The sequence below is a fragment of the Lampetra planeri genome, chromosome 29 (assembly GCF_965212315.1).
Source record: "Lampetra planeri chromosome 29, kcLamPlan1.2.h2, whole genome shotgun sequence".
Classification (NCBI taxonomy): domain Eukaryota; kingdom Metazoa; phylum Chordata; class Hyperoartia; order Petromyzontiformes; family Petromyzontidae; genus Lampetra; species Lampetra planeri.
The window spans coordinates 7473646-7497146 of record NC_136135.1 but is presented as its reverse complement, the minus strand read 5'-3'; the positions used below and the strand labels follow the sequence as shown (position 1 = coordinate 7497146).

At 45.9% G+C, this 23501-nt stretch overlaps 1 protein-coding gene across 1 annotated transcript in view; it reads right to left on the bottom strand.

Annotated features, from left to right (window-relative positions):
• Positions 1–22645, bottom strand: part of ABCG4 (ATP binding cassette subfamily G member 4) — a 79092-nt gene extending 56447 nt beyond the window's left edge. Inside the window, exons 1-2 of the mRNA XM_078608214.1 lie at positions 22346–22645; positions 3515–3794 (exon numbers count right to left, since the gene is read on the bottom strand). Of these exons, the coding sequence (XP_078464340.1) occupies positions 3515–3794; positions 22346–22387 (322 nt within the window). The 5' untranslated portion in view covers positions 22388–22645. The remainder of the gene's footprint in view (positions 1–3514; positions 3795–22345) is intronic.
• Between the last annotated feature and the right edge of the window lie 856 nt (positions 22646–23501).

Sequence of the window (23501 nt, the reverse complement as noted above, 5' to 3'; positions counted from 1 at the left end):
TTCACAACTTGACTTCTCACAGCCCTCAACAGCTGCGGAATAAACTAGAATACAAAGTTCTAATTGACCAGCACTTGGAATCGACGTGAACTTCACAAATTGATGAACTGTCATGAATCCGGACAATAACACTGTCGTCTCTCCTATTTTTGTCGCGTTCATTCCGTCTCATTTTGCACCGTTTCACATTTTGTTCCGTCATGTTCTCTGCCATTTCATAATTCCTAAATATGAATTGGTTGTTGTAATACATGGATGGAGCGCGTGTATCGCTGCGATACAATAATCAGTTTCAATTAAAGAATTGTCACGTCTATTTCTTAGGTTTTTTCGGTAAAGTCACGTAGGTAAAAAATTAAAATTAAAATTAATAAAAGTAAAATAAAAAATAAAAATCACGACGTTTTGGAGGCAACACAAGCTTCCGTCTTCAGGTGGAACCGTCACAGCCCGACAGCTGTATCACGTCATCTCGGACCACCACGTGTGGCAACATCCTGCTGTGAGTCTCCAAACCACCCGAGGGACAACACTTTACAACAATGTGATCCACTCAACTTTGTGTTCAACCTTTCATCACTGGAATGAAACACAAAAAAAACAACTTCTTTTTGTGATACTGCATTGGGCAGTGGTGCACGACCCTACCGTCGGACCTCCCGGGTTTCAACCGTCCACACCGCCAATGGTCGACCATCAACCGAATCGGGACCGGACCAAGTGGCCGATGCGGCCACCCGATGCCACAAATGGCGCATGGTAGATTTCGGCGGCCTGCGAGCGGTGCGGCCACTAATCCCAAACCGCCGAGCCACATCGTGAACACGCCGTCGCTACCGCTGCCTTCACTCCTGTAAAGGAGGAACGGACGCGAGATACACTCTGCTTACGAACAGACAACGGAGCGGACACGTTTATACTTAGGCGATCTAACCCAAAAACCTTTGTTATGAATATTGGTCGCGAAAGCTTACGTGTTAAATGGAGTGGATAACAACATCTAAAATCTGCTGTTATTAATCCACACGAAAGGATAAGTGGTGCACAACCACAAACGGCAACAAAAAACCAACATTTGTCAAACAACACTGCCCTAAAAGGAAAAAATATATATAAGAGATGACGTATTGGGCAATAACCCTTGGTCATAGCACATGGCAAAGAAGAAGGGCTATGGCCTGAAACGTCACTTGTGTGAAGATATATTTACTCCTTTTAGGGCAAAGCTATTTGACGAATGTTCATAATCGAGGTTTTTTGGCGAGATCGCGTAAATATAAATGTGTCGTTAAACCCGCCACAGCCAATTAGTAAAGGTTTGTCACGTAAACAAAAAGTGGCCAATTAGTTACTAGTTCAGCACACCGATGTGGTGGAGAGTAAGCCCCACAATTATTTACCATACAAGCACCGTGACGTTTCGCCGGTAATTAGAACCAGTCTCATCAGGCGACAGCCAGAATTGTGGATAAATTCTCCTGTCTCGGTCTTAAATAGAGGGCAAAAAGTGATGTCGTCACTTGTGAACCGATCCGGTGCGATGAGAAAAGAGGGAGGGTTAACGTATTATTATAAATTACAATATGAATACATGATACTGGTAGGAACCTCCTGGTTACACCAGCCCACAGGGGATTATTGTGTCCGTCCGTCCGTCGTGCAGGGAGGGGCTGGGTGGGGAGGGAGGGGCTGGGTGGGGGGTGGGAGGGGTGGGGCTGGGTGGGGAGGGGAGGGGCTGGTCACCCCGTGGTGCCCTTATAAAACTCAACGTTTAACCTACTCACGCCGGCTTGTGCCCGCCCTCACAGTCGCGCATATTTGCGGAATACACCACGCCGCCGTTGACCCTGGCCATTGACCGAGCAACCCAACGTTCCTACCAGCTCCCTCCGCAGGAATGTGTTTCACAGTTGATCAACATAATGATATTGGTCATGTTAATTTGACGAATGTGTTGAGCTTTTTTTTCCTCTTCATCAAGAGGAGCTCAACAAGAGTGGAGTCTTCCCCCCCCCCCCCTCTTGTTGGGGGTGGGGGCATCTTTTCATCAATCCTTATGGACATATTTTGGCCAAATAACATAAAATGTGTAATTAGGGCAACTGCTATTGTTCTAACCACGGGTGCCAATGCCTGTCACGGAACTGTAAAGCACACCTGTTCAAACATAGATGGGAACAAAATGCAAAAGAGGCTCACGGGTGAAACTACTGTCAATGTGTTAATCTAAAATCTACAAAATCAAACGAAGAAAAACAATCGCGCATTTACTGAGTGTCCAGTGGCTGTCTTGTGGCGAGCAGCACTTTGCTCACACAAGCTTACGGTGGCGTCCATTCCAATCGGCCGGCCTGAAACAAGGGTGGAAATTCCACCATGCTATGGTGGGGTCCAGTGTTTCCACAGGCCGATTGATGATTGACCACAGAACTGGACTATGTTAAACTTCTTTCGCACAGTACGTAGCCATCCGTGCTAATCGGAGGTGCGGGGGAAGGACAAACTTAACAAAAAGAGCAGTTCTACAGAAATTAGTTTTCAATCGAGATGATTTAAAAGTGCATAGCTCCAGTGGCATCCTAATATCGGAAGGAAGAGCGTTCCAGACGGCCGCAGAAGCGCATCTGACTTCTTTGTTCGATGGCCGAGCCAAAAGCCGCTGCTGCGAGGATGACCGGAGTTCGCGTGATGGTCTATGCTCCTTGACAAGATGTGTCCTTCCGCCAATTAAGTGACCTCTCATCTAGACACACTGCATCGGGTGCTCAAACAATTCCGAGTCGACCTAAAGGAATTCCCAGGCCAGAGTGAGAAACTGAATGACACCAGTGACGAGAATGGATGAGAATGGAGCCAATACTGCCAGTAGTGTAAATGCGTGACATGTGATAAACACACATGCACACGTGAATATGCATTTACAGATGTGAACAGACATGTACACAACAACATATACAAGTGAACAGCCTGTAAGTGCAGAGAAAGATACCATTTATACACCACACCCGTACTTATTGCCCAAATAATATCAAGAATTCACATATTTATATAACCCCATACAACTGTCAGAACTGGCTCAGAAACCAGTTTCCACCTAGGTTGCTTGCGCAGTGTGCTAGCTGACCACTGCACCAACGCTCCAAACGCGTTTCCAAATTAGAAAATCACAGCCCAAATTACTCCACTGGAATATACACAGCAATCACCACCACCAAATGGCAACACTTGGCAGGACCCTCGTGAAACCGAGAGTACCGGGTTAAACAAGCGGAATAATAGAAAGAAATAAAGAACACGCGCGTACACAACGATCGACAGACCAAACAGCACCGGCAAGCAGCAGAGAGAAGCAGCAGCAGCAGCTGGAGCAGCAGCAACAGCAGCAGCAACAACAGCAACAGCAGCAACAGCAGCAACAGCAACAGCAGCAGCAACAGCAGCAACAGCAGCAGCAGCAACAGCAGCAGCAGCAACAGCAGCAGCAACAGCAGCAACAGCAGCAGCAGCAACTAACCTCGCTTCCTCCAGCAGGAGCCCTCGCGGACGGAGTAGCTCAGCTCGTGGAACTCGAGCTCGAGCGCGGGCCGACGGGGCAGGTGCGAGAGGCGCTGTGCCTCCGTGATGTGGTTCTCCACCTTCTTGAGGTGCGTGGCGAGCAGCGGCACGTCGGGCGCCGCCGCAGCCGCCGCCGCGGCGCCACCGGACATCGTCGACGGCGGCAGCGGCGGGCACGCGATGGGCTCCATCGCCACGTTCACGTGATCGCCCTCCTTCTCCATCTTCACGCCCAAGCTCTGCAGAGGCATGGGCAACCGGCATGTCAGGGTCTCTCTCCGTATCTCGCTCTCTCTCTCTCGTCTTCGTCGTCGTCATCCTGCCAAAACAACCGACTTGATGACAATTTAAACTAAACAATTTTTATTTTTTCAAGGTAAGGCCCACTTAGCTATATAGCTCTTTTTTCAGCAGCAACCTGGTTATCAAAAATGATTGCTTGACGAAGTGGCTCATCACGTGGACATTTCTAGCAGTCAAACGCTGGAAAGACGTGTCGATTCTAAATGTGGAGGCGAAAAACCGGAGGACCCAGAAAAAATATACAGGCGTCAGAGTCAAGATGGAACCCACGACCTTCTGTATACCAGGCGAGGTAGTTAACATCTCACACTCGTGGCGACAGCTGGTGGGGATGGTGCCGGCATGTGCCTGTACACCACATCCACAGCACTTTTCACGGAACTCCGAAGCATGCGTAGCCGACGCTTTTCTGAATGGTTTCCTGTTCCTACGCCACCGTGTGACTCACCGCGGAGGGGCGGCAGCAGCAAACGTGGGTTGCTGCTGCGGGACAAACTCGGTCTCACGCCGAGACTTTGACGACTACATGTTTTGACCACTCCGTCGTGACCCGGTAGACAATTCGTTTCATGTTTAGTGGGAGGGGGGGATATTGAAAATAAAAAAAACATTAACAAAATAATAATATACTTATGTTTAGTAATAGTCAATAAAGAAGAGGGTGGTAACAAACCAATCTGGTACGGACTTTGCTGTAAGGTCAGCATGTCTGCTCACAACAACGAAACCTAATTCACATTATTGCTCTGCTTCATCGGCGGAAAAACTATTACATATTTAACCATGGCTCCTATTTTGCTATGGCAGTCAAGGTCACGGATTTCATGAGTTTGCATCAAGTGTAAAGTGAAATCTTGATAACGGCTGTAAAAACACACGAGGTTAGGCACTTATACGTAAATATGTTGAACTTCTTTTCGCACCGTACGTAGCCATCTGTGCTAATCGGACGTGCCTGGGGAAGAACAATAAACTGCACACAAAAAGCAGTTCTAAAGAAATACGTTTTCAACCTCGATTTGAAAGTGCATAGCCCCAGTTGCTTCCCAATATCGGAAGAGTGTTGCAGACGCCTGCAGAAGCGCATCTGTAAAGCGCGCGATGCGGTGACCACCTTTGCTCGATGGCCAACCAAAAGCAGCCGCTGCGAGAATGACAGGAGCTCGCGTGATGGTTCATGCTCCTTGAGATCAGCAAAGGTGACAAAATCGAAGCTTTGCATACCACGTACCCTTGGTTAAGATATTTTTTTTGCGTTCATATCAGCCGACCGAAATGGGCCCCTTCGCATTACAGACTTTCACATCCGAGAAGTGCACATTCTGTGCCACCCTTCACAAGGGAAACGGCTGGCTTTTGACATTCATGCACCCCTTCACAAAGGGTTACAATAGGTGAGAAAAATAAAACATCCACAATGTCCCTTTAAAACAGCGAAAGATGCATTTGTCAATGTTTCTGCATGAGAGTGCATGCATGTATAATGGTGTCAAGCAGGGGAACTTGGCATTTTTTGTGAAAGATCACTGTTAACCATCTGCTCAAAGGGCTAATTTTAGCACGGCAGACAGTCCGTAGATTGCAGTTGGATGCGGTTCTTGTAATCAAAGGATGAATGTGGTTGAAATAGTTCGGAACGACTTGATTTTGAAGCAAACATGACACCTCCGATTAGCACGATTGGCTACGTACGGTGCGAAAGTTCACATACATACGATCGTTGAATATAACACTAAAACTGTTAATGTACCATTTTTCGCCACAAAAGGATTTATTTTTACAACAATAAGCAAACACAGTACTGTAATGTACACGTTTAGAAAAGGGGTTTCATTAAAAAAACTAATTTTAAACTGCAGTAGTTAAATAAATAAAAAGTTGCATATATCATGAATAATATGATATTCATGTGGCAGCATCTTGCGGGGTATATTTAATCAAGCAGTGGATTGAACATGGATGATGACAAAAAGTACAACTTAATAGTCAACGGAAAGAATCCAGTCAGTGCATTAATTACAACCTAAAATCTTAAAATACGAGTGGTAACGAACGACTCTCGTCCCGAAATAGCTCAAGGTAGCACACACTGTGTATCACCCCTTCTGTAAACACACCAATTGGCTGAAAACATTTGAATATTCTCGAAATGCGCGTTTAAGAATATCTGCCTGCTATACATTTCCACTTAAGCCACTTGTGGCCAGGTCGCTTCTGAAAGAGAGCTACATAACTCAGTTGGCCTTACCTGGTAAAACTAAAAAATTGCTTTCAGTTTTGTTGTTTAATATTACAGAGAAGTGCAGAGCAATGGTTGGCACCGGCTCACTGCCTGGGGCCTTCCAGCTTGTCGTGTGGTTCTTCAGCTATTGTGAGAATTCAATTTGCATGAACGACCATTATAAATGAGATTTTTATTTTATTTTTAGACCCCAATGTTGGGAAAAAGGCAGCGCTTCATACGGACTCAAATATTTGCAACACTTTTGGATCTACGCAAAAAAAGGAGGAGGGGGGGCACGGAAACGACCACATAAAAGAAGCTCACACATTGCTTTTGCCAGGTGTCGTGCGTACCTGATCATCCGCCAAAGCTGTTGCTTAAGGATTTATCAGATGAGCTAAGCAGGGGTGGATTTGCTCTCCAACACACCGGCGTGCTGTACTAGCAACGAAATGACATGTTCTGTTTGCGTGACAACCCTTATGAATTGGCTGCGTCGGGTGGTAGCGGGTTTAATGACACGTGTATATATTAACGCGATCTAACCCAAAAAACCTGTATTAAGGATGACATTGGTAGCGAAAGCTTACTATGTGTTAAACAGCGGTGCACCTGGTTAGCACGTGGATGGGTGACCACCAGGGCTCGCTTGGTGGTGTCGGCATTCATCCGGCCACCTCTGAAAAGCGCGAATACCTCAGCGGTTTCGCATACTAAAAATAAAATTTCGTCTAATCTTGATTTGAAGCTTTCGTGACTGCAGGAATCCATACTCTTTGGTTCTTTCAGTAAAGTCACGTCGGTATAAAATAAAATAAATCACGACGTTTCGATCGCAACACAAGCAATCATCATCAGGTGGGGAACCACAGCAAGAAAAATGTTTTGCTGAAGTGGGAGAGAGATGCCGTGGTAAGAAGTTATATAAGTGTAGGACTCGTACTCCGGTTGCCTTTCTCGTTCCATTTATTCACACTTCAGAGTTCACACCTTCTCCTCATCACCGCTCCGTGTCTCCTCGTTCGCTCCGTTACACTATCCGCCATCAACGACACTCTATGTCTCTCCGTTCGCTCTCCTGCTCTCCCAAGGTCCGTTACTCCGCTGCTACCCTGTTCTCTATTCCTCCGATGCACTGCTACCACTGCTACCGCACTCTGCGTTCTCTCTCTCCACTGCTACCGTACTCTCTGTACTATCTCTATCCACTGTTACCGTACTCTATCCTATCTCTATCCACTGCTACCGTTATCGTATCTTCTCTACTCACTGCTGCTCCGTCTCTCTCCCTGGCACCAACCGCTCCAGCTCCAATCCCAATCAAGACTCCCGTCTCTCCGTTACGCTATCCTCTTATCCCCACACCAATCAGTCCCAATCAATTATCTCACCCCCCCCCCCTTCGTCACTCGCCCCCAGGCCCCCAGCCTCATGTGACCTTGTTATTCCCGCCAGAGCGGCGCCGGTCATTAACTACTCACCCTCCTAACCAATCACCGGCCTGCATCCTCGGTTACCCCCTAACACCTGTCGCCGATCTTAACGACGTCTCCCTCACGCCCGACAACAACAACCCCATCCTCAGATACCCCCCACTGTACACCGCTCGCTTGCATAGCAACAGAACAACCGAACGCGTGGCGCGTCATATTTCAAGTCCTACATAAGTGAGAAAGGCTAGCGTTCCACACAGTCCCCCCCTCTCTCTCCCCCCCTTGCCCCTCACCCCTTTCTCACCTATATAACACCTCTTACCACGGCATCTCTCTCCCACTTCAGCAAAAAAAATCTTGCTGTGGTTCCCCACCTGATGATGATTGCTTGTGTTGCGATCGAAACGTCGTGATTTCTTTTATTTTATGCCTACGTGACTTTACCGAAAGAACCAAAGAGTAGAAATTTCGTATATGGTTATAGTTTCATATATTAGATGTGAAATTTTTTTCTCACAAGAGACTTTTGTTATGGACGTTGTTATTTCCCAGATAACTGTTGGACTGGTTATTTTTCTTCCAAAATGTCCCCCAATGCTTGAGGCGCGTGCCTTACTTTAAAATACAGAGAATACGGTACATCTCCTTAAATGTTGTCAAGTCTTTACGGGAGAGCGGGAGAAGAGGCAAAACACTAACAAAACACGTCTCTCTAAGTAGCGCGTTCAGAGTATGGGGAACCCTCCTCGTCTTCAACACGGTTTTAACTAACGCAACTTTGCCCAACGCGGCATTTCCCAGAAACGTAACCAGCCACCCCCACCGCCCCACGTTCAGCAAGGCTTTCCTGCACTGCACACACGGTTGAATACATTGAGCACTTTGTGCCGGCAACGAGCTAGCAAAAACAAATTGCTGTTGCAAACAAGGTCTCCCAAAAGGCCGTGGGGTAGAAGAGCAGTCAAAACGTTCGCCGACTATGCGCTATCATTACAGCATTGGGCCGAGTTTGGCTGTGAAAAGTGAAGTCGGAGAGGAGTGATAATGAGCAGAAGAATCCTGGCCACGTGGGACAACCACGGCGAGCAACGAGAGGGTTTGCGGAGGTCACACGAGGGCTCGCGCAGCTAGTGAGAGGTCCTTCTGTACACCGTTTGCTTCCTCTGTTATTGTTGGAGGGTTGTCACTGGTGGGTTGAGGGGCGGACATAATTAGGACATCGGTACCATTTGCGGATAAAGCGATGTTCTGCGCCTTCAAGTTTAAGAGCCATTTGCAGGAGATAGGGATGATTAAATAAGTAGAATTATGGGACACCACAGTGGCCAGATGTTCACAACCTCACCTGGTATGCAGGAGGTTGTGGGTCCGATGCTAACCCAGTTCTCCGCGTGGTGGCATGGATTTTTCTCCGGGCCCTCCGGTTATTTCCCCTCCACATTTAAGAAACACGCACTTCAAGAGTATTTGGCTGACATACATTTTCTACGCGATGATAAGCCACTCCGATGAGCTGTCATTTGTGGTGGCCAGGTCGCTTCTGAAAAAATAACTATATAGAGCTCAGTAGGCCTTACCTGGTAAAACAAAACACCGCATAATAAATCGTGTTTGGCTGTTGGGAGTCGACACGGCCCTTTCGTGGAGGTGGAATGTGCTGATTAATAATGTAGCCCCTCTCTCACCCTTCGTGTAAGCTCTCCAAACCGCGGTTGGCCCAAGAGCACTGGCTCAAGAAGCCACCCAAGGCAGGAGAGGGACCAATTGAGCACATTACGCCTATACAAGGTGCAGACGATTTAGTCCACGTGCAAAGAAAGAAAGCTTTCGGTGTTTAGCAGAGGTGGGACAAAGTCATTGTTATGCAAGTCCAAGTCGAGTCGCAAGTCATCAAATTCATGACTCGAGTCTGACTCGAGTCCAAGTCACATGACTCGAGTCCACATCTCATAGGTGGGACAAAGTCATTGTTATGCAAGTCCAAGTCGAGTCGCAAGTCATCAAATTCATGACTCGAGTCTGACTCGAGTCCAAGTCACATGACTCGAGTCCACATCTCATAGGTGGGACAAAGTCATTGTTATGCAAGTCCAAGTCGAGTCGCAAGTCATCAAATTCATGACTCGAGTCTGACTCGAGTCCAAGTCACATGACTCGAGTCCACACCTCTGGTGTTTAGTAACCACACCTAGGCACGTCGGCTCAGATAACACCCTTCCCAACCTTGACTTTAGCCTTGCCTCTACACGAGAGATGAGAGTTATGCATTTCATTTTTTTTTGGCAAGATACGTTAATCACTTTGCGTTATAATTTAACGTGTCTTTTCGCACGCGAAAAAGTGTTACCCGAACGGCATGCAATATCACTTTTTGCAACGTCGTGAAAGAGATATCACTTCATTTGACGTAATTATTATCAGTTTGATTCGTAATCACATTTTTTTTTAAATGTTGTTTCTCGGCGCCAAATGTAACTGATCTGAACAATCTGAACATCAGGAACACATCCTGAATATCTGTACATGGAAGAGGGAAAATAATTCCGCTTGCCATTAAGGGCAACGCAGAACCGATCTAACACTTCATGCAACACCTTCACAATGGACTTCACTCACTACCCCCCAATGCCCTTATTTGTCTTTGTGCTCACTCAACCACGGTGCTTTGCAAGTAGCAGTTGATGCATTTCAACTACCACGTGGACTTTGATAGTTAAAACACCCTTCTAAAAAACTGAACGCGGTTCTTCCACACTTGTCGCACAACCCGGAAGGCGCGCATGATGACCCGGAACACACGCCGTTATAACGCGGTACGCGTGCCGTTATAACGCGGTACGCGTGCCGTTATAACGCGGTACGCGTGCCGTTATAACGCGGTACGCGTGCCGTTATAACGCGGTACGCTCCCGTTATAACGAGGTACGCTCCCATTATAACGAGGTACGCTCCCGTTATAACGAGGTACGCTCCCGTTATAACGAGGTACGCTCCCGTTATAACGAGGAATGCGTGCCGTTATAACAAAGAAGGCGCCCACCATAACGAGGAACGAGCTCCATTATAACGCGGTTTCAGAGCAGTTGACGACGAACTACTTTCTTGTACAGATCTGGTACAATTCCCGAACAGATTCCCTAATAGAATAGTTAATAGTGCAGTGCAGTACAGTATGCGAATTTCCACTTCTTGCCGTACAAGAAACCGGGATACAGTGTATCATCGTGGGAAGTAGAACTTCTCAAAATACTAATATTTAATGTTCTCGAAAGACTTATTGATTTCCCGCGAAAGCTACCTCAGGGAGAAAACGATCCTGGGAAAATCAGGACAGGTGATAACCTACGAAGTAGAGGTGTTATTTTTTTGATACAGAATGTGCACATTTAAATTATACATAGATACCTTTAAATCGCTTACCTCCATTGCTTTGCCTTTCAGGCAAGTTAATGGTTTGCGTGAAACTCCAAATTCTAGATCTCATTCTAGATTTGAAGCTTTCGTGACTGCAAGGCATCATATTCTTAGGTTTTTTCGGTAAAGTCACGTACGTGACTTTACCGAAAAAACCTAAGAATATTCTAGATCTCACTTTGCGATTGCTCGACAACACACCAGCTATGTTCGGTCACGTGGCCTATAGACGCAGTACAACTCACAGCAGACATTCAAAGCATGATAAAGTAGCAATTGGGTTGTCTTGTACGCATACGGAACGTGAAAACAACTAATAACAATTCATAATCAACGTTTTTGGGTTTAGATCGCGTTATTTATAATTGTGTCGTAACCCTCCACCACCCAACACGGCCAATCAGTAAAAAAATTGTCACGTTGACAAAAGACAAATAGTTCACTGCTTTAGCCCACCGGTGTGTTGAAGTGTGAAACCACAACATTTACAATTTGAGTACGACGTTTCGCTGGTAATTGCATCCAGCATCATCGGGCAATTCGCCAGAATTGCCCGCGAAACGTCGTACTCAAATTGTAAATGTTGTGGTTTCACGCTTCAACACACCGGTGGGCTAAAGCAGTGAACTATTTGTCTTTTGTCAACGTGACACTTTTTTACTGATTGGCCGTGTCGGGTGGTGGAGGGTTACGACACATTTATAAATAACGCGATCTAAACCCAAAAACGTTGATTATGAATAATATTGGTCGCGAAAGCCTACGTGTTAAACTAACTAATAACAAACCAAAGTCAGTTCAACACGTATTGTGGACAAACCAAAATGCGATAACCTATTCGAAATTATCGTCCGCATGCAACACATTAAGAAAAACATGCACGCCCACACACAGGCAGGCACCCCTTTCCCCGAGTCACAAGTGCACATTTAACTTATTTCGCACAGTACGTAGCTAAAACCGTGCTAATCGAAGGTGCAGCGGCAGTGGTGGTGAGCGGAGGGAACAACACACACAAGTGTGTGAGTTTACAGAGCGTTTGAAGCAAAGCTCCGGCATTACACCGTTGCACCGCCTAGTAAATGTCACTATACACTCACCTCTACAGGTGCGAGTCTCGGTCCAATTACAGCACCTGCAAGGCACCGTGTGGCTGGAGACTGCACACACACACAGCAAACCCTGTCGTCTCACGCTGTGTCTGCAACACACTGTATACTACTACTACTACCGCGACTTGTACGTGAGCACCGTTTGGGGACCGAGTTTACTGGGATGACCTTGACGTCAACATTCAGCCGCACAGCTTTCTTCGTGGGACAATTACGTGAAGCCAAGCCTTCAACATCCAACGCACCGACAATCAACACAAAGCTAATTAGCGTATACTCTTGCGTCGGCTCCACATGCGCTAAATAAGGAATACGTTGCGGCTGGTAGCGTGTGTGTGTGTGTGCCTGCCTGCGTGCGCGCAAGCTGTGCGTCGATATTAAATATTCATGCCTGCCTCAAGGCTCAAGGCTGGCTGGATGGATTGCTGGTGCTTGGTGGGGGTGGGAGAGATGCAGAGGACTGGAAGAGGCGCTCGTGACATCATCTGCTGGGGAGTGCGCAGTGGCAGAGCGGCTGTTTGACTTGTGATGTCAGATTTGAAAATGCAGCCCTCCCTCCCTCTCGCCAAAGCTCCTCGCGAATATTCATATTCTTAGGTTTTTTCGGTAAAGTCACGTAGGTAAAACATTAACATTAATAAAATAAAATAAAAATCACGACGTTTCGGAGGCAACACAAGCTTCCGTCTTCAGGTGGAACCGTCACAGCCACGACAGCTGTATCAAGTAAATGAGAGATTGCAGGGGCTACCACTCCGTTTATATAATGGTTGGAGAGGGGGGAAGGGCCAAGTACAGCACACTTTTTATTCCCACACGGCAACCCACAACCACGCTCGTCCGTCGCCTGCAGGCACAACAGACGACAAAGATTCCCACCCGTGTAGCCTTAGCAGACTTTTGGGGGCAAGTGCTGTTTCGCGAGTGGCACCCATTAAGGCTTGGCACGTCACACGAACGGGTTGGGTGGGTGGCCAAAAACCACGCCCGGTCACCGTTGTCTCCCTAGTGGTGATATTCACACATCGCGCCAAGGTACTCATTTGAGGCCGAGTCGACCTAGGGGAGGTCCAGGACCGGCTCAGATAATCGTCACTGGTGTTGGCCGTAGAGTGGGAATGGAACCCAGGTGGCGAGGTTCGTAGTGCAGCGCGCTAACCGCTACACTACCGCTCCCCACCTGCAAGCGCACACACCTCTGCCATCCTCAGTGCGCCGCTCTCTGACTAAAGGCTGTAGAGGGTAGGAGGAGGTCTCACTAGTGTCTATAACAAAATATTTGAGCTGAAAGCCTGCGTGTGCGCCTTTTTTCCAGATTAATACAGGGTGAATTTCGATTTAAAGCTTTCGTGACTGCAGGGATTCATCTTCTTGGTTCTTTCGGTAAAGTCACGTAGAAGGGAAATAATAAAATAATGTAAATAAAAATTATGTTTCATTCAGACGCTGTCTTCCCGACAGACTTGTTCTTCACCTGAGGACGGCTGCTTGCGTTGTGGCCGAAACGTCATGAGAATTATTTTATTATGTTTTATTTTTATTATTTTATTATTTCCCTTCTACGTGACTTTACCGAAAGAACCAAGAAGATAATACAGGGTGCTTCAAAAAAATGTGAACACTTCGGAGAATTTGCAACAACACCACAAGAGATGTGCCTCCGGCCTCTGGACACCACCTGGAGAAGATTCCAGGCACGTTTTGACAATGGTGGCGAAAAAGTGGAGACTTTTTGACGTTATTAACATACATTTGTTATTATAATCTGTTTTTTTCTATTAAAACCGATAGTCCCACGTAAGTGTTGACATTTTTTTTGAAGCACCCTGTATTTGCAAGTAGAATTAGTTTGTACGACAAGGGGAAAAGCTTGGACCGGTTAACACAATTACAAATTTTGGAATGGCCAGCAAGGGCTGATTTTTGGAAACGTGATGCCACTACATGCGCCGATTGTCGGTGGCAGGAGACGGATGAAACGGTACGTCCACCCTTTTCTGTGATCAACGAAAAAAACCAAGACAAATCGTGCACATGAAGTGGCTTTTAGTAGCGCTTTCCAACGTGCATTTTGTCATCGGAAGTACGTACAGTTGTTTAATTGGCAACCGCAGTTTAATTAGCAACAATAACGGCAGCGCTCGAGTCTGCAGTGTCAGAAGCAGTGTGGAGGGAGTACACCTCCATCGGCAAAGGGTCGACTGGAGAAGGGGAGGAGCACGTGGAATCGATTCGTAATTTGCCCTTGTTGTTAAGGCAGTGTGCCGTATTTAGCTCAATTACATGAGCGAGATGAATGGTGGCATCGCAAGGCTGAGCAATGCCGCATACGTGGCTAGGTCTTCCTCCAACAGTGCCATAGGCGACTGATGGTGTTATATAGCAGCCTTTTAGCGCTGGTTTTTCTCTCTCTTTCTTCTCTCTCTGCCAAGGTCGGTCTCCCATAGCAACAAAACATTAACGTTTTTTTAAATCAAATTTTATCATTGTTAGAAAATTTTGCATGCCCCACCCCCCAAGAATTAGTTGAAAATTGTACATGCCAAAAGGTATTGTTATTAATGTATTACAAATAAGAGTCTTTTTTCAAGAGGGTCCTGCCAAGTTTTCGCAGTTGACGTCAATGTTTTCTGGTTAGATTCCAATTTAGTATTTTGCGGATTATTTTCCAAATGCAGACCATGACGCCGACACACAGAGGCCCACTCTTTTGAACGACGTCACAGGATCTTTGACAATCCACTGCACAGCAGAAGGGCGTGTATTTGTGTGTGGTTAAAATAACTGCAGTATTAATCAGGGCGGCCATTAGATTAGAACCGTGGACATCTGCAACAAGCGGTGAGTGCGCTACCGCCATGCCATGTCATGTTTCTAGTCACCCTTCCCCGTTCCGATGACGTTCGTGTACGTTATCAGCATTTCTTCCGATTCTGTTCCGATTACGTACGTATACGTCATCGGAATCGATTCTGAATGGAATCGATTCTGAATGGAATCGGAAGTAAAACTGCCATGCGGGAGGGCGTGTGGCACAGTTGGGCGCCAGCTATCTTAGAGTGCGGTCGTGTCGCTACAGTTCTCTGCGGTGAGTACAGTACAATCTCTTTAAAAACAGCGTCGCTACACCTCTCTAAATAAAACTAACGCCAACCGCTTGCACGTTCCGAGATTCAGCGGTGAACGGGACCCACCCTGCAACTTGCAGATGTCTCAGAATGGGAAAGGGTTAAAAAACATGTGAAGTTTTGTCAGGTGTGCCCAAAGAGGGGGGGGGGCAAAGGGGGAATTTTGCCACAGGCACCACACAAGGAGGCCCCACAACTGACCTCATTTTTGCCGGCTTAATAAGGACCCCCACCCCATGTGACATTCTACCCAGGCTCTATCCAGCCTGGGGCCACCAGCTACCTCTGGGCGGTCCTGGTCATTACAGTCACAAACATTTACACATTTGAACAATGGACAAGTTAAGTCTTAATTCCTGTAATTTAGTCCTGCATTGTATTGTTTAGCTTCATTTAGCATATTATACCAAACACCTGCACAGTATATCTGCCAATGTTACCACAATGGTCTAATTCTAAATTCTGTTATTTATGTTATTCCGTCAAAAAGTTTGAGATGTTATAATATTTCTGTACCCTATGGTTAGCGTAAATGTTGTGAAATATTAATTGTGAATAGGGCATGAGGCTAATAGTCACGTGCTACGCTTTCTTTTGCACCTCACCGCTTGGGTCATGTTCTCAGTATTTTCTGCTTTCTGGCGGGGGAGAACTGGAATATCTGGCAAAAACTCACACGTCTCACGGTAAAACAACCACATTTAGCTCGCATATAAACGACCTTTCTGTATTCTTGGTTCTTTCGGTAAAGTCACGTAGAAGGGAAATAATAAAATAATAAAAATAAAACAATGAAATTCTCACGACGTTTCGGCCACAACGCATGCAGCCGTCCTCAGGTGAAGAAACCGAGCTGTCGGAAAGACAGCGTCCTAATGAACACTGCTAAGCTTGGCAGCGTATTTTAATCTGGGTGGAAGGAGGAGGACGACTTCTTACATTGTGGCCGAAACGTCGTGAGAATTTTATTTTATTGTTTTATTTGTATTATTTTATTATTTCCCTTCTACGTGACTTTACCGAAAGAACCAAGAATATGAATCCCTGCAGTCACGAAAGCATTAAATCGAAATTTGACCTTGCCGTCCTTCCTGCCATCCCACAGGTACAGTTACTTGCGGCTATGTGGCTGCTATGCATACGGTGTATCGTAACCATTACAAGGCAGAGGTGAAGAGGAAGCCCTTGAGTCTACATCTTCCCTCTCGTCTCATTCAGAGGAGCAGAATGAGATGAGAGGGGAGATGTAGACTGAGGCGAGTCCATGGAGGATCTTGAAGTTGGCGATTCAGTTTCTCACAACTTTGTCATGTTAAATTCCATCTTTATAGTCTTGACTTTTGAACCATTGTGCTTCTTGTACGAATGGAAAGTACTGTGCGATACTTAAAGGTTGCTCAGTTGCAGTTCACTCAACACTAGGCGAGTAACCATGGTAACTGTACAATATATAACGCTCATAAAAAGCACGCGCAAGTGCCAGTTAAAGAAATGATCAATTCATCTAATTAACTACGGAAATGACGATGACGTCTTAAAGCTACAGGAAACGTTTTAGAAAGCATTACTTTCATGAGTAGCGGCTACTTTATTTCACCATTTCATAATTGCCTCCGTGTTCCTGAACTATTGTTGATCCATAGACATTTTGTCAGGAAATCAAATCAAATGTTAACAACGAAACGAGGAATGCCAATCAACGATTCGACGATATTTCAGCAACACAGACGACGATACGACTATCCTCTTAGTTCTTTCGGTAAAGTCACGTAGAATGGAAATAGTAAAATAATAAAAAGAAAACATAACAATAAAATAAAGATGTATTATATTCTTTTTATTGGTATTACTTTATTATTTCCATTCTACGTTACTTTACCGAAAGAACCAAGAAGATGAATCCCTGCAGTCACGAAAGCTTTAAATCGAAAGATACGACTATCGTTGACCTCATATCGTACGACGTTGCCGAATTTTCTCTTTGGGGGGGAAACGTTTCAATATCGTAGTGTATTCTTACCCCAACAGCGCCCATGTCAAATTCGGTGTGACCGGTGCGTCTCGCCCCGTTTTTGACTGCACGTTGCAGTTTTGCCCGACTTCGCTTGTGCGACCAAGGGGGAGATTGAGGGGGGCCTAGGACGAGGGGGGCCCTAGGACGAGGGCCGACGACCATCTACCACCCGCCGTACTGCTCGCTCGCACGGCCAATGTGGAGAGGGCTTCAGAGCGGGGAGGTGGTGGGTGGATCAGCCACTGAACGGCACGGAGGGAGTTTGTCTGTTCCCAGCAAACTTGCGATTCTGAAAACACACCGGTTGAGAAGCACTGCTGTAGCAGACTGCAGAGCGGTGTTGTTCATTGCAAGGCCCGCTGGTCACTGGGGGGTCCTGGGTGGCCTTTTGTGCGGCCCCCGACAACACACAAATATGAAAACACCCTGCCCCGTTCATCGTGTTCCTGTTAAACACCCCCCCCCCCAATGGTTTCAAACGTGTGGTGGCCCTCACACCGACGATGTCTTATCGGCGAAAGTGTGGCCTCTCCTCTGGAAACGAGTGAAGGACACTGACGTGGATGATTGCGCACTGGCCAGGGAAATGTTTTCAAGGGGCATTTAATCAAACGTGGAAGAACGATGTGTACATGCGGGCTACGTTTCCTCCATTCACGCCCCTACCACGGTTACAGCAGCGCCGGTTTGGCGATAAATGAACAACACCGCAATTCTGCGATGTTATTGAAAAAAAATGTGTATAATGATGTCAAGCATTGACGATATCAATGCAGTACGGGCACAGTGCCGAAACGTGGTACTGTACAGTATTACATTGGGACTTGGCAGTTGTGTGCAGGGCAGCTATATGTGGATTAAACCACACGGATATCACCATATGCTGGACAAATACTGAACAGCAATGCGTTGCTGTATTATTTATGAGGCCATCAATAACTGATGACCATCAATGAACTGTCATAATTCCACTGAGGAATGTGAGGCTTTAATAGCTCTCAATACAAGAAGCACAGCATTGCACTGCGGTACCGTCACAGTCGAACGTGTCGTTACAATACACAAACAATCAGCCAGTAATGATGATCAAAACGAGGGCCACTTTCTTTCCAATATAATTCCAGAACAAGGGCAATTATATTTCGATTTAAAGCTTTCGTGACTGCAGGGATTCATCTTCTTGGTTCTTTCGGTAAAGTTACGTAGAATGGAAATAATAAAATAATAAGAATATTTCATTTTATTTTATTATTTCCATTCTACGTTACTTTACCGAAAGAAGCAAGAAGAAGGGCAATTATATTATCGTCCCGTATGCAAGCATCGATCTCAATGTATTGTTCTGCATATTTAAGGCGCTGTATTGTCACTGTAATCCACAATTACCTCGTGAAAATGTACACATCATCCTGATAAGAGTACATGACCGATGACTATCCATGTCATTGGTTACGGCTTCACAATAAATGCGCACACTATCACTGCAATATCGGCATACAGTTGTACCGAACGAGCAATTGGTGTTATTAATCTATTACTTCTGCATTGCAGGTTTTTTTTTTTACGTGTTAATAAGTGAACACTGACAATTTAATCCGTGAGATGTTGTTTAATTGTCCTTCGTACGGAGCTTGCGCGCTTTTGTTGCTATACCAAAATGTCAAATGGGTTTTGCGTTACGCGGCTGGGGGTTACTATCGGACACACGGAGAGGTTACTGGCAGTCAGCAGGAATCGATTCGTGACAGCGATCGGGAATCGATTCTCTTCCATTGAACAACGCTGTTGCCGCAAATCGATTCGCGTGGAACGCGCGAAATCGGAATCGCTTCCGTTTGTAAGGTTGGCCATATCAATGATAACCGAATTTAATCAGAAATTTGATATTTCGGGGAAATGGAACAACATTTTTTTGGGGCCGGTTTAATAACTTAAACTACTCCTGCCACTATCCGTTCACCCAATCACTACAACTGGCCTTGTTTATATGAATATTTGTTGGGTGGGTGATTAATTTCAAATAAAGGATAATATTGACCGACGCACAAGAAAACGCATCGATTCGTATCTCGCACTTTCATTTCATAAAGGGCCCTCGATCAAAACCTCAATCCTGACGTCGCGTCCCTGTTGTCGCCTGTCATTACAAGATACAGTACGGCCTGACATCGACAATAACAGCAGAAGCCACGGGATGTCCAGCAAGGCTGCAGATTATATTTGACCATACTTCACCACGGCTGGTCAGCCCGTGTTTGTATCGGGGGGGGGGGGGGGGGGGGCATAGAAGTACAGCACAACGTGGATTTTGCTGCAACAGATTACAATTCAGAAGTGAAAAACTCAAACGTAACGTTTGTCTAAATGGAGACATCTGTGAAACGGCTGGAAGTAAATAAAAAAAATCAATTCTAGATGTGAAGCTTTCGTGACTGCAATGATTCATACTCTTAGTTCTTTCGGTAAAGTCACGTAGGTAATAAATGAAATTAAAATTAATAAAAATAAAATAAAAAATCACGACGTTTCGGAGGCAACACAAGTCTCCGGTTGTGACGGTCCCACCTGATGATGGAGACTTGTGTTGCCTCCGAAACGTCGTGATTTTTTATTTAATTTGTATTCATTTTAATTGCATTTATTTTTAAAGAGCTTAATAGCTCATCGGATTCCTCGAGCTGAAATCAATATTTCGATTCTGAGAACTCCTCTTATCCGCGACCCTATTACCTCCACCCTATATGGGAAGTGGTATATGCAGGGTCCCGCGAAGAAGCCCTACTATCCGCATCCCTATTCTTCCTATAAATCCGCGATGATCTTTCCACGATTATTTTGTGTCGCAAATCGCTCACACGCCAATCAACTAACCCCACACCCACCCCCATCATCCATCTCCCCATTAGGGGCCATCCGTTTAGTGCGTACGCATGGAGGGGGGTTAACCCAAATGCGTGTGTATGGGGTGGGGGGGCTACTGACAATGTTCGTACGGATAGGAAACGGGGGCAGTGGTGAAGCCTCGATAATAATGTGTCTACATTGGCCTCCAAATCAGTTAGATAGTCCGGCGGTGGACCGTCTGCTTCAACACGTCAATATTATTGATCCTTTATCGTTTCTGCGTGAATTAAATATTGGCCGTTCTATAGGATTCGGGGGGGGGGGGGCGGTCAAGTTTTGACATATATTTTGCGTACCTACTAAATGGATGGGCCCTTTAATCCACGCACTTCCACACAATAATATGATCCGTGATGACGGTGCCATCATCACATCACCGCGAACAAGTATAACCCGTAAAAACTAAGTTTTTCACTATAAATCCTTTATATGCGTGGCGGCTAGAGTCCTCTCGTCCTCTGGCTTGAGATGGCTGCCACCTATGGGTCAGATGATTGCATGGCAGCATTAAGCAATTGGTAATTAAATATAATATTTTTGTCATAAAAAGTGTAAAATTTAGGAAAAAATTTTTCACGAACATTAATTGTCATACACAACGAGTCTGTGTGGAAAATGTCAGCTCGATTGGATCACGGGAAGTGGGTTAAAAAACGACCGAAAGATTTGCACGGTCCTAAGCAAGCGAACTTAATATAAAGGATTGAAAAAGAGAGCTCTGCGTAAGGTCGGGGTAAAGTTTCTTCGGAAAGAAGAAGCCTTCGAGCTGCGAGTGTGAACATGCAAACCATCCTCTATAGACGGCGACACATTTGTTACCGAACAGCACGGTCGAGGAGGAGGGGCTGGTGGTGATAACACAGAGCTCTGGGGATAGCATCACCCATTGAAAATGACGCTGATGTTATAACCAGTGCAGTCACAACAACAACATCATCATCAGCGTTCCTCCTCCTGTGTTGCCAACGCGTCTGTGCGCGTACGATTCTTACAGAAGCTTAGCAAATCACATTCGCCCGCAGCGAAGCAAACAAACCACCGACGATTCGTGCGGATGTCGAGTTTGTCGCTTGCACGAGGCGATGGGCAAACATCGCTGGGGGCACGACACCGGCGAATGGATCGGCTGATGATGTCGAGACTGACGCTTTGGCTATCGCGATCGTGACAAGTTTTTGTTTTACACAATCGGAGCTCGCCTCCGTGCTTGCAACAACGTAGCGATTAAAGCCGCGAGAGAAGGTCAATGGTGCCTCCCACACCTATGCAGGATATACACACACACAAGCGCTGCATTGTATATACTGCATGCAGCCTACACGCGCACACTTGGAGAGATTCCCGCAAGGTGCTTCATGCTGCGCAGTTTGATAAACCCGGGCACGGTGCACCGCTTCGCTGCCGAATGGAAGCGATTTATACGCACACACAAATGTACATATGGATCATTGCATATATCTTCTTGGTTCTTTCGGTAAAGTCACGTAGAAGGGAAGTAATAAAATAATAAAAATAAAACATAATTATTTCATTTTATTATGTTTTATTTTTATTATTTTAGTACTTCCCTTCTACGTGACTTTACCGAAAGAACCAAGAAGATGAATCCCTGCAGTCACGAAAGCTTTAAATCGAAACATTGCATATATCTATTGCAAGGTGTATAGTGTGTGTGTGTCTGTCTACTGGGTGAATTGCAGGAGGCGCACGCCTGGTCTGTGTTGATTTGAGAAATGCGAAGGGATACAAACTTCCATGGTGGCAAACAGTATAGCGAGTTGCACAAATATACTGAACGTGTAACTATATTACCGTGTACAGAGTGAACAAGGCGATGTTTAGCGTGTGTGTGTATCGCAATCATTGCACAGCACACATTAGAATATCACAGACTCGGCGATTAATCATAACCGGGTTGTATATTGCAGTACTGTACTCTATACATTATACTAGACACACCTATATCACATCACATGTCGATTGTAAGCTTACCCGTATAACATAAAGGGTTTTGTTTGTTGGCAGCAGTGGTGCAGGACCACAAATAACAACAAACTCTACACATTCGTCATTCAATAACACTAGCCTATAGGCGAAACAACACACAAAATAGGCGACGTTTCGGGCAACGACCCTTCATTTTCGCACACTTTTATAAATTAACAAAAAACACATCGTGTACGTGCAGACATACAAACCACACGTGTGTGTGTGTGCTATGTAGTAGTGGCATAAACACACAGACAGACAACACACACCTTGGCTATCTTGGAGGAGAACGCAGCAGTGAGGCAAGCCATACGTGGGAAGAGAGCCCACGGCCGCACCGAAACACGGGGGAGTCGCTGCTGCTGCTGCTGCTCTCAGCGACAACGACAGCCAGCAATGACACAGCCTCTAACAACAATGAATAGAGAGAGAGAGTGTGTGTGGGAGGAGAGAGAATTAAATGATGATGGCATCTGCTGACCGGCTCGGATGCAGCAGCAGGGCAGGTGGCAGCACAATGCGCGTTTAGCCGGCAGCAGGAGCAGACGATGATGCTGCTGCTGGTGGTGGTGCTGCCCGCATCACGTGGCCACGCAGCGACTACCCCCCCCCCCCCATTCAGTGCTCGGGACAGAAGTTGGTTGTGCTGCTGTTGTTGTTGATGGTGGTGGTGGTAAACAACCCAAGCAAAAAGCTTACACGGATTCCGAGTAGTTCATTGGTGGGAAGTGGTGGTGGTGGGTGGGGAATTCGTGACAAATATCAAATAGTGTACGGAGTGAAAAATGAACGCGTGTTGATTAACATAAGCTGCATTCGTTAACATAGAGAAGATCCATATTTTGTGTTTATTGTCGATGTCTCCTTCTGTTATCTCACCAGGATGTTATACATTCACATTGGGAGGGTGGAGGGGTGGTGGGCCGTGGAGTGCGCACATTTTTTAATGATTCGAGCCCCCCACCAATGGGGTAATCCACAACCCCACTAACGGTGGTGGTTTTGGTGGTGGTGGTGGTAAAGTTGTGAACTCCCCAAGCGAGTATAACTCGCCACAGTTCGGGAAGCGTGTGGAGATCATTAAAGAGCGCGTGAGAAGTGGTGATTGAGAGCGATTGTGCGTGTCAGAGAAGTTGCATCTGGTCTGGGGCTTATTATCTTAGGTTTTTTCGGTAAAATCACATAGGTAAAATTTTAAAATTAATTAAAGTAAAATAAAATTCACGACGTTGAATTTTCATTTTTTACTTACGTGACTTTACCGAAAAACCCTAAGAATATGAATCCTTGCAGTCACGAAAGCTTCAAATCTAGAATTGGTCTGGGGCTCGTGCAAACGGTGTGAATGTGATTGACGATGATAACGGCGTGAAATCATTGATGAAAGCGTGAACGCTGTTCAGGGAATTGATGCCGGTGTGAAGT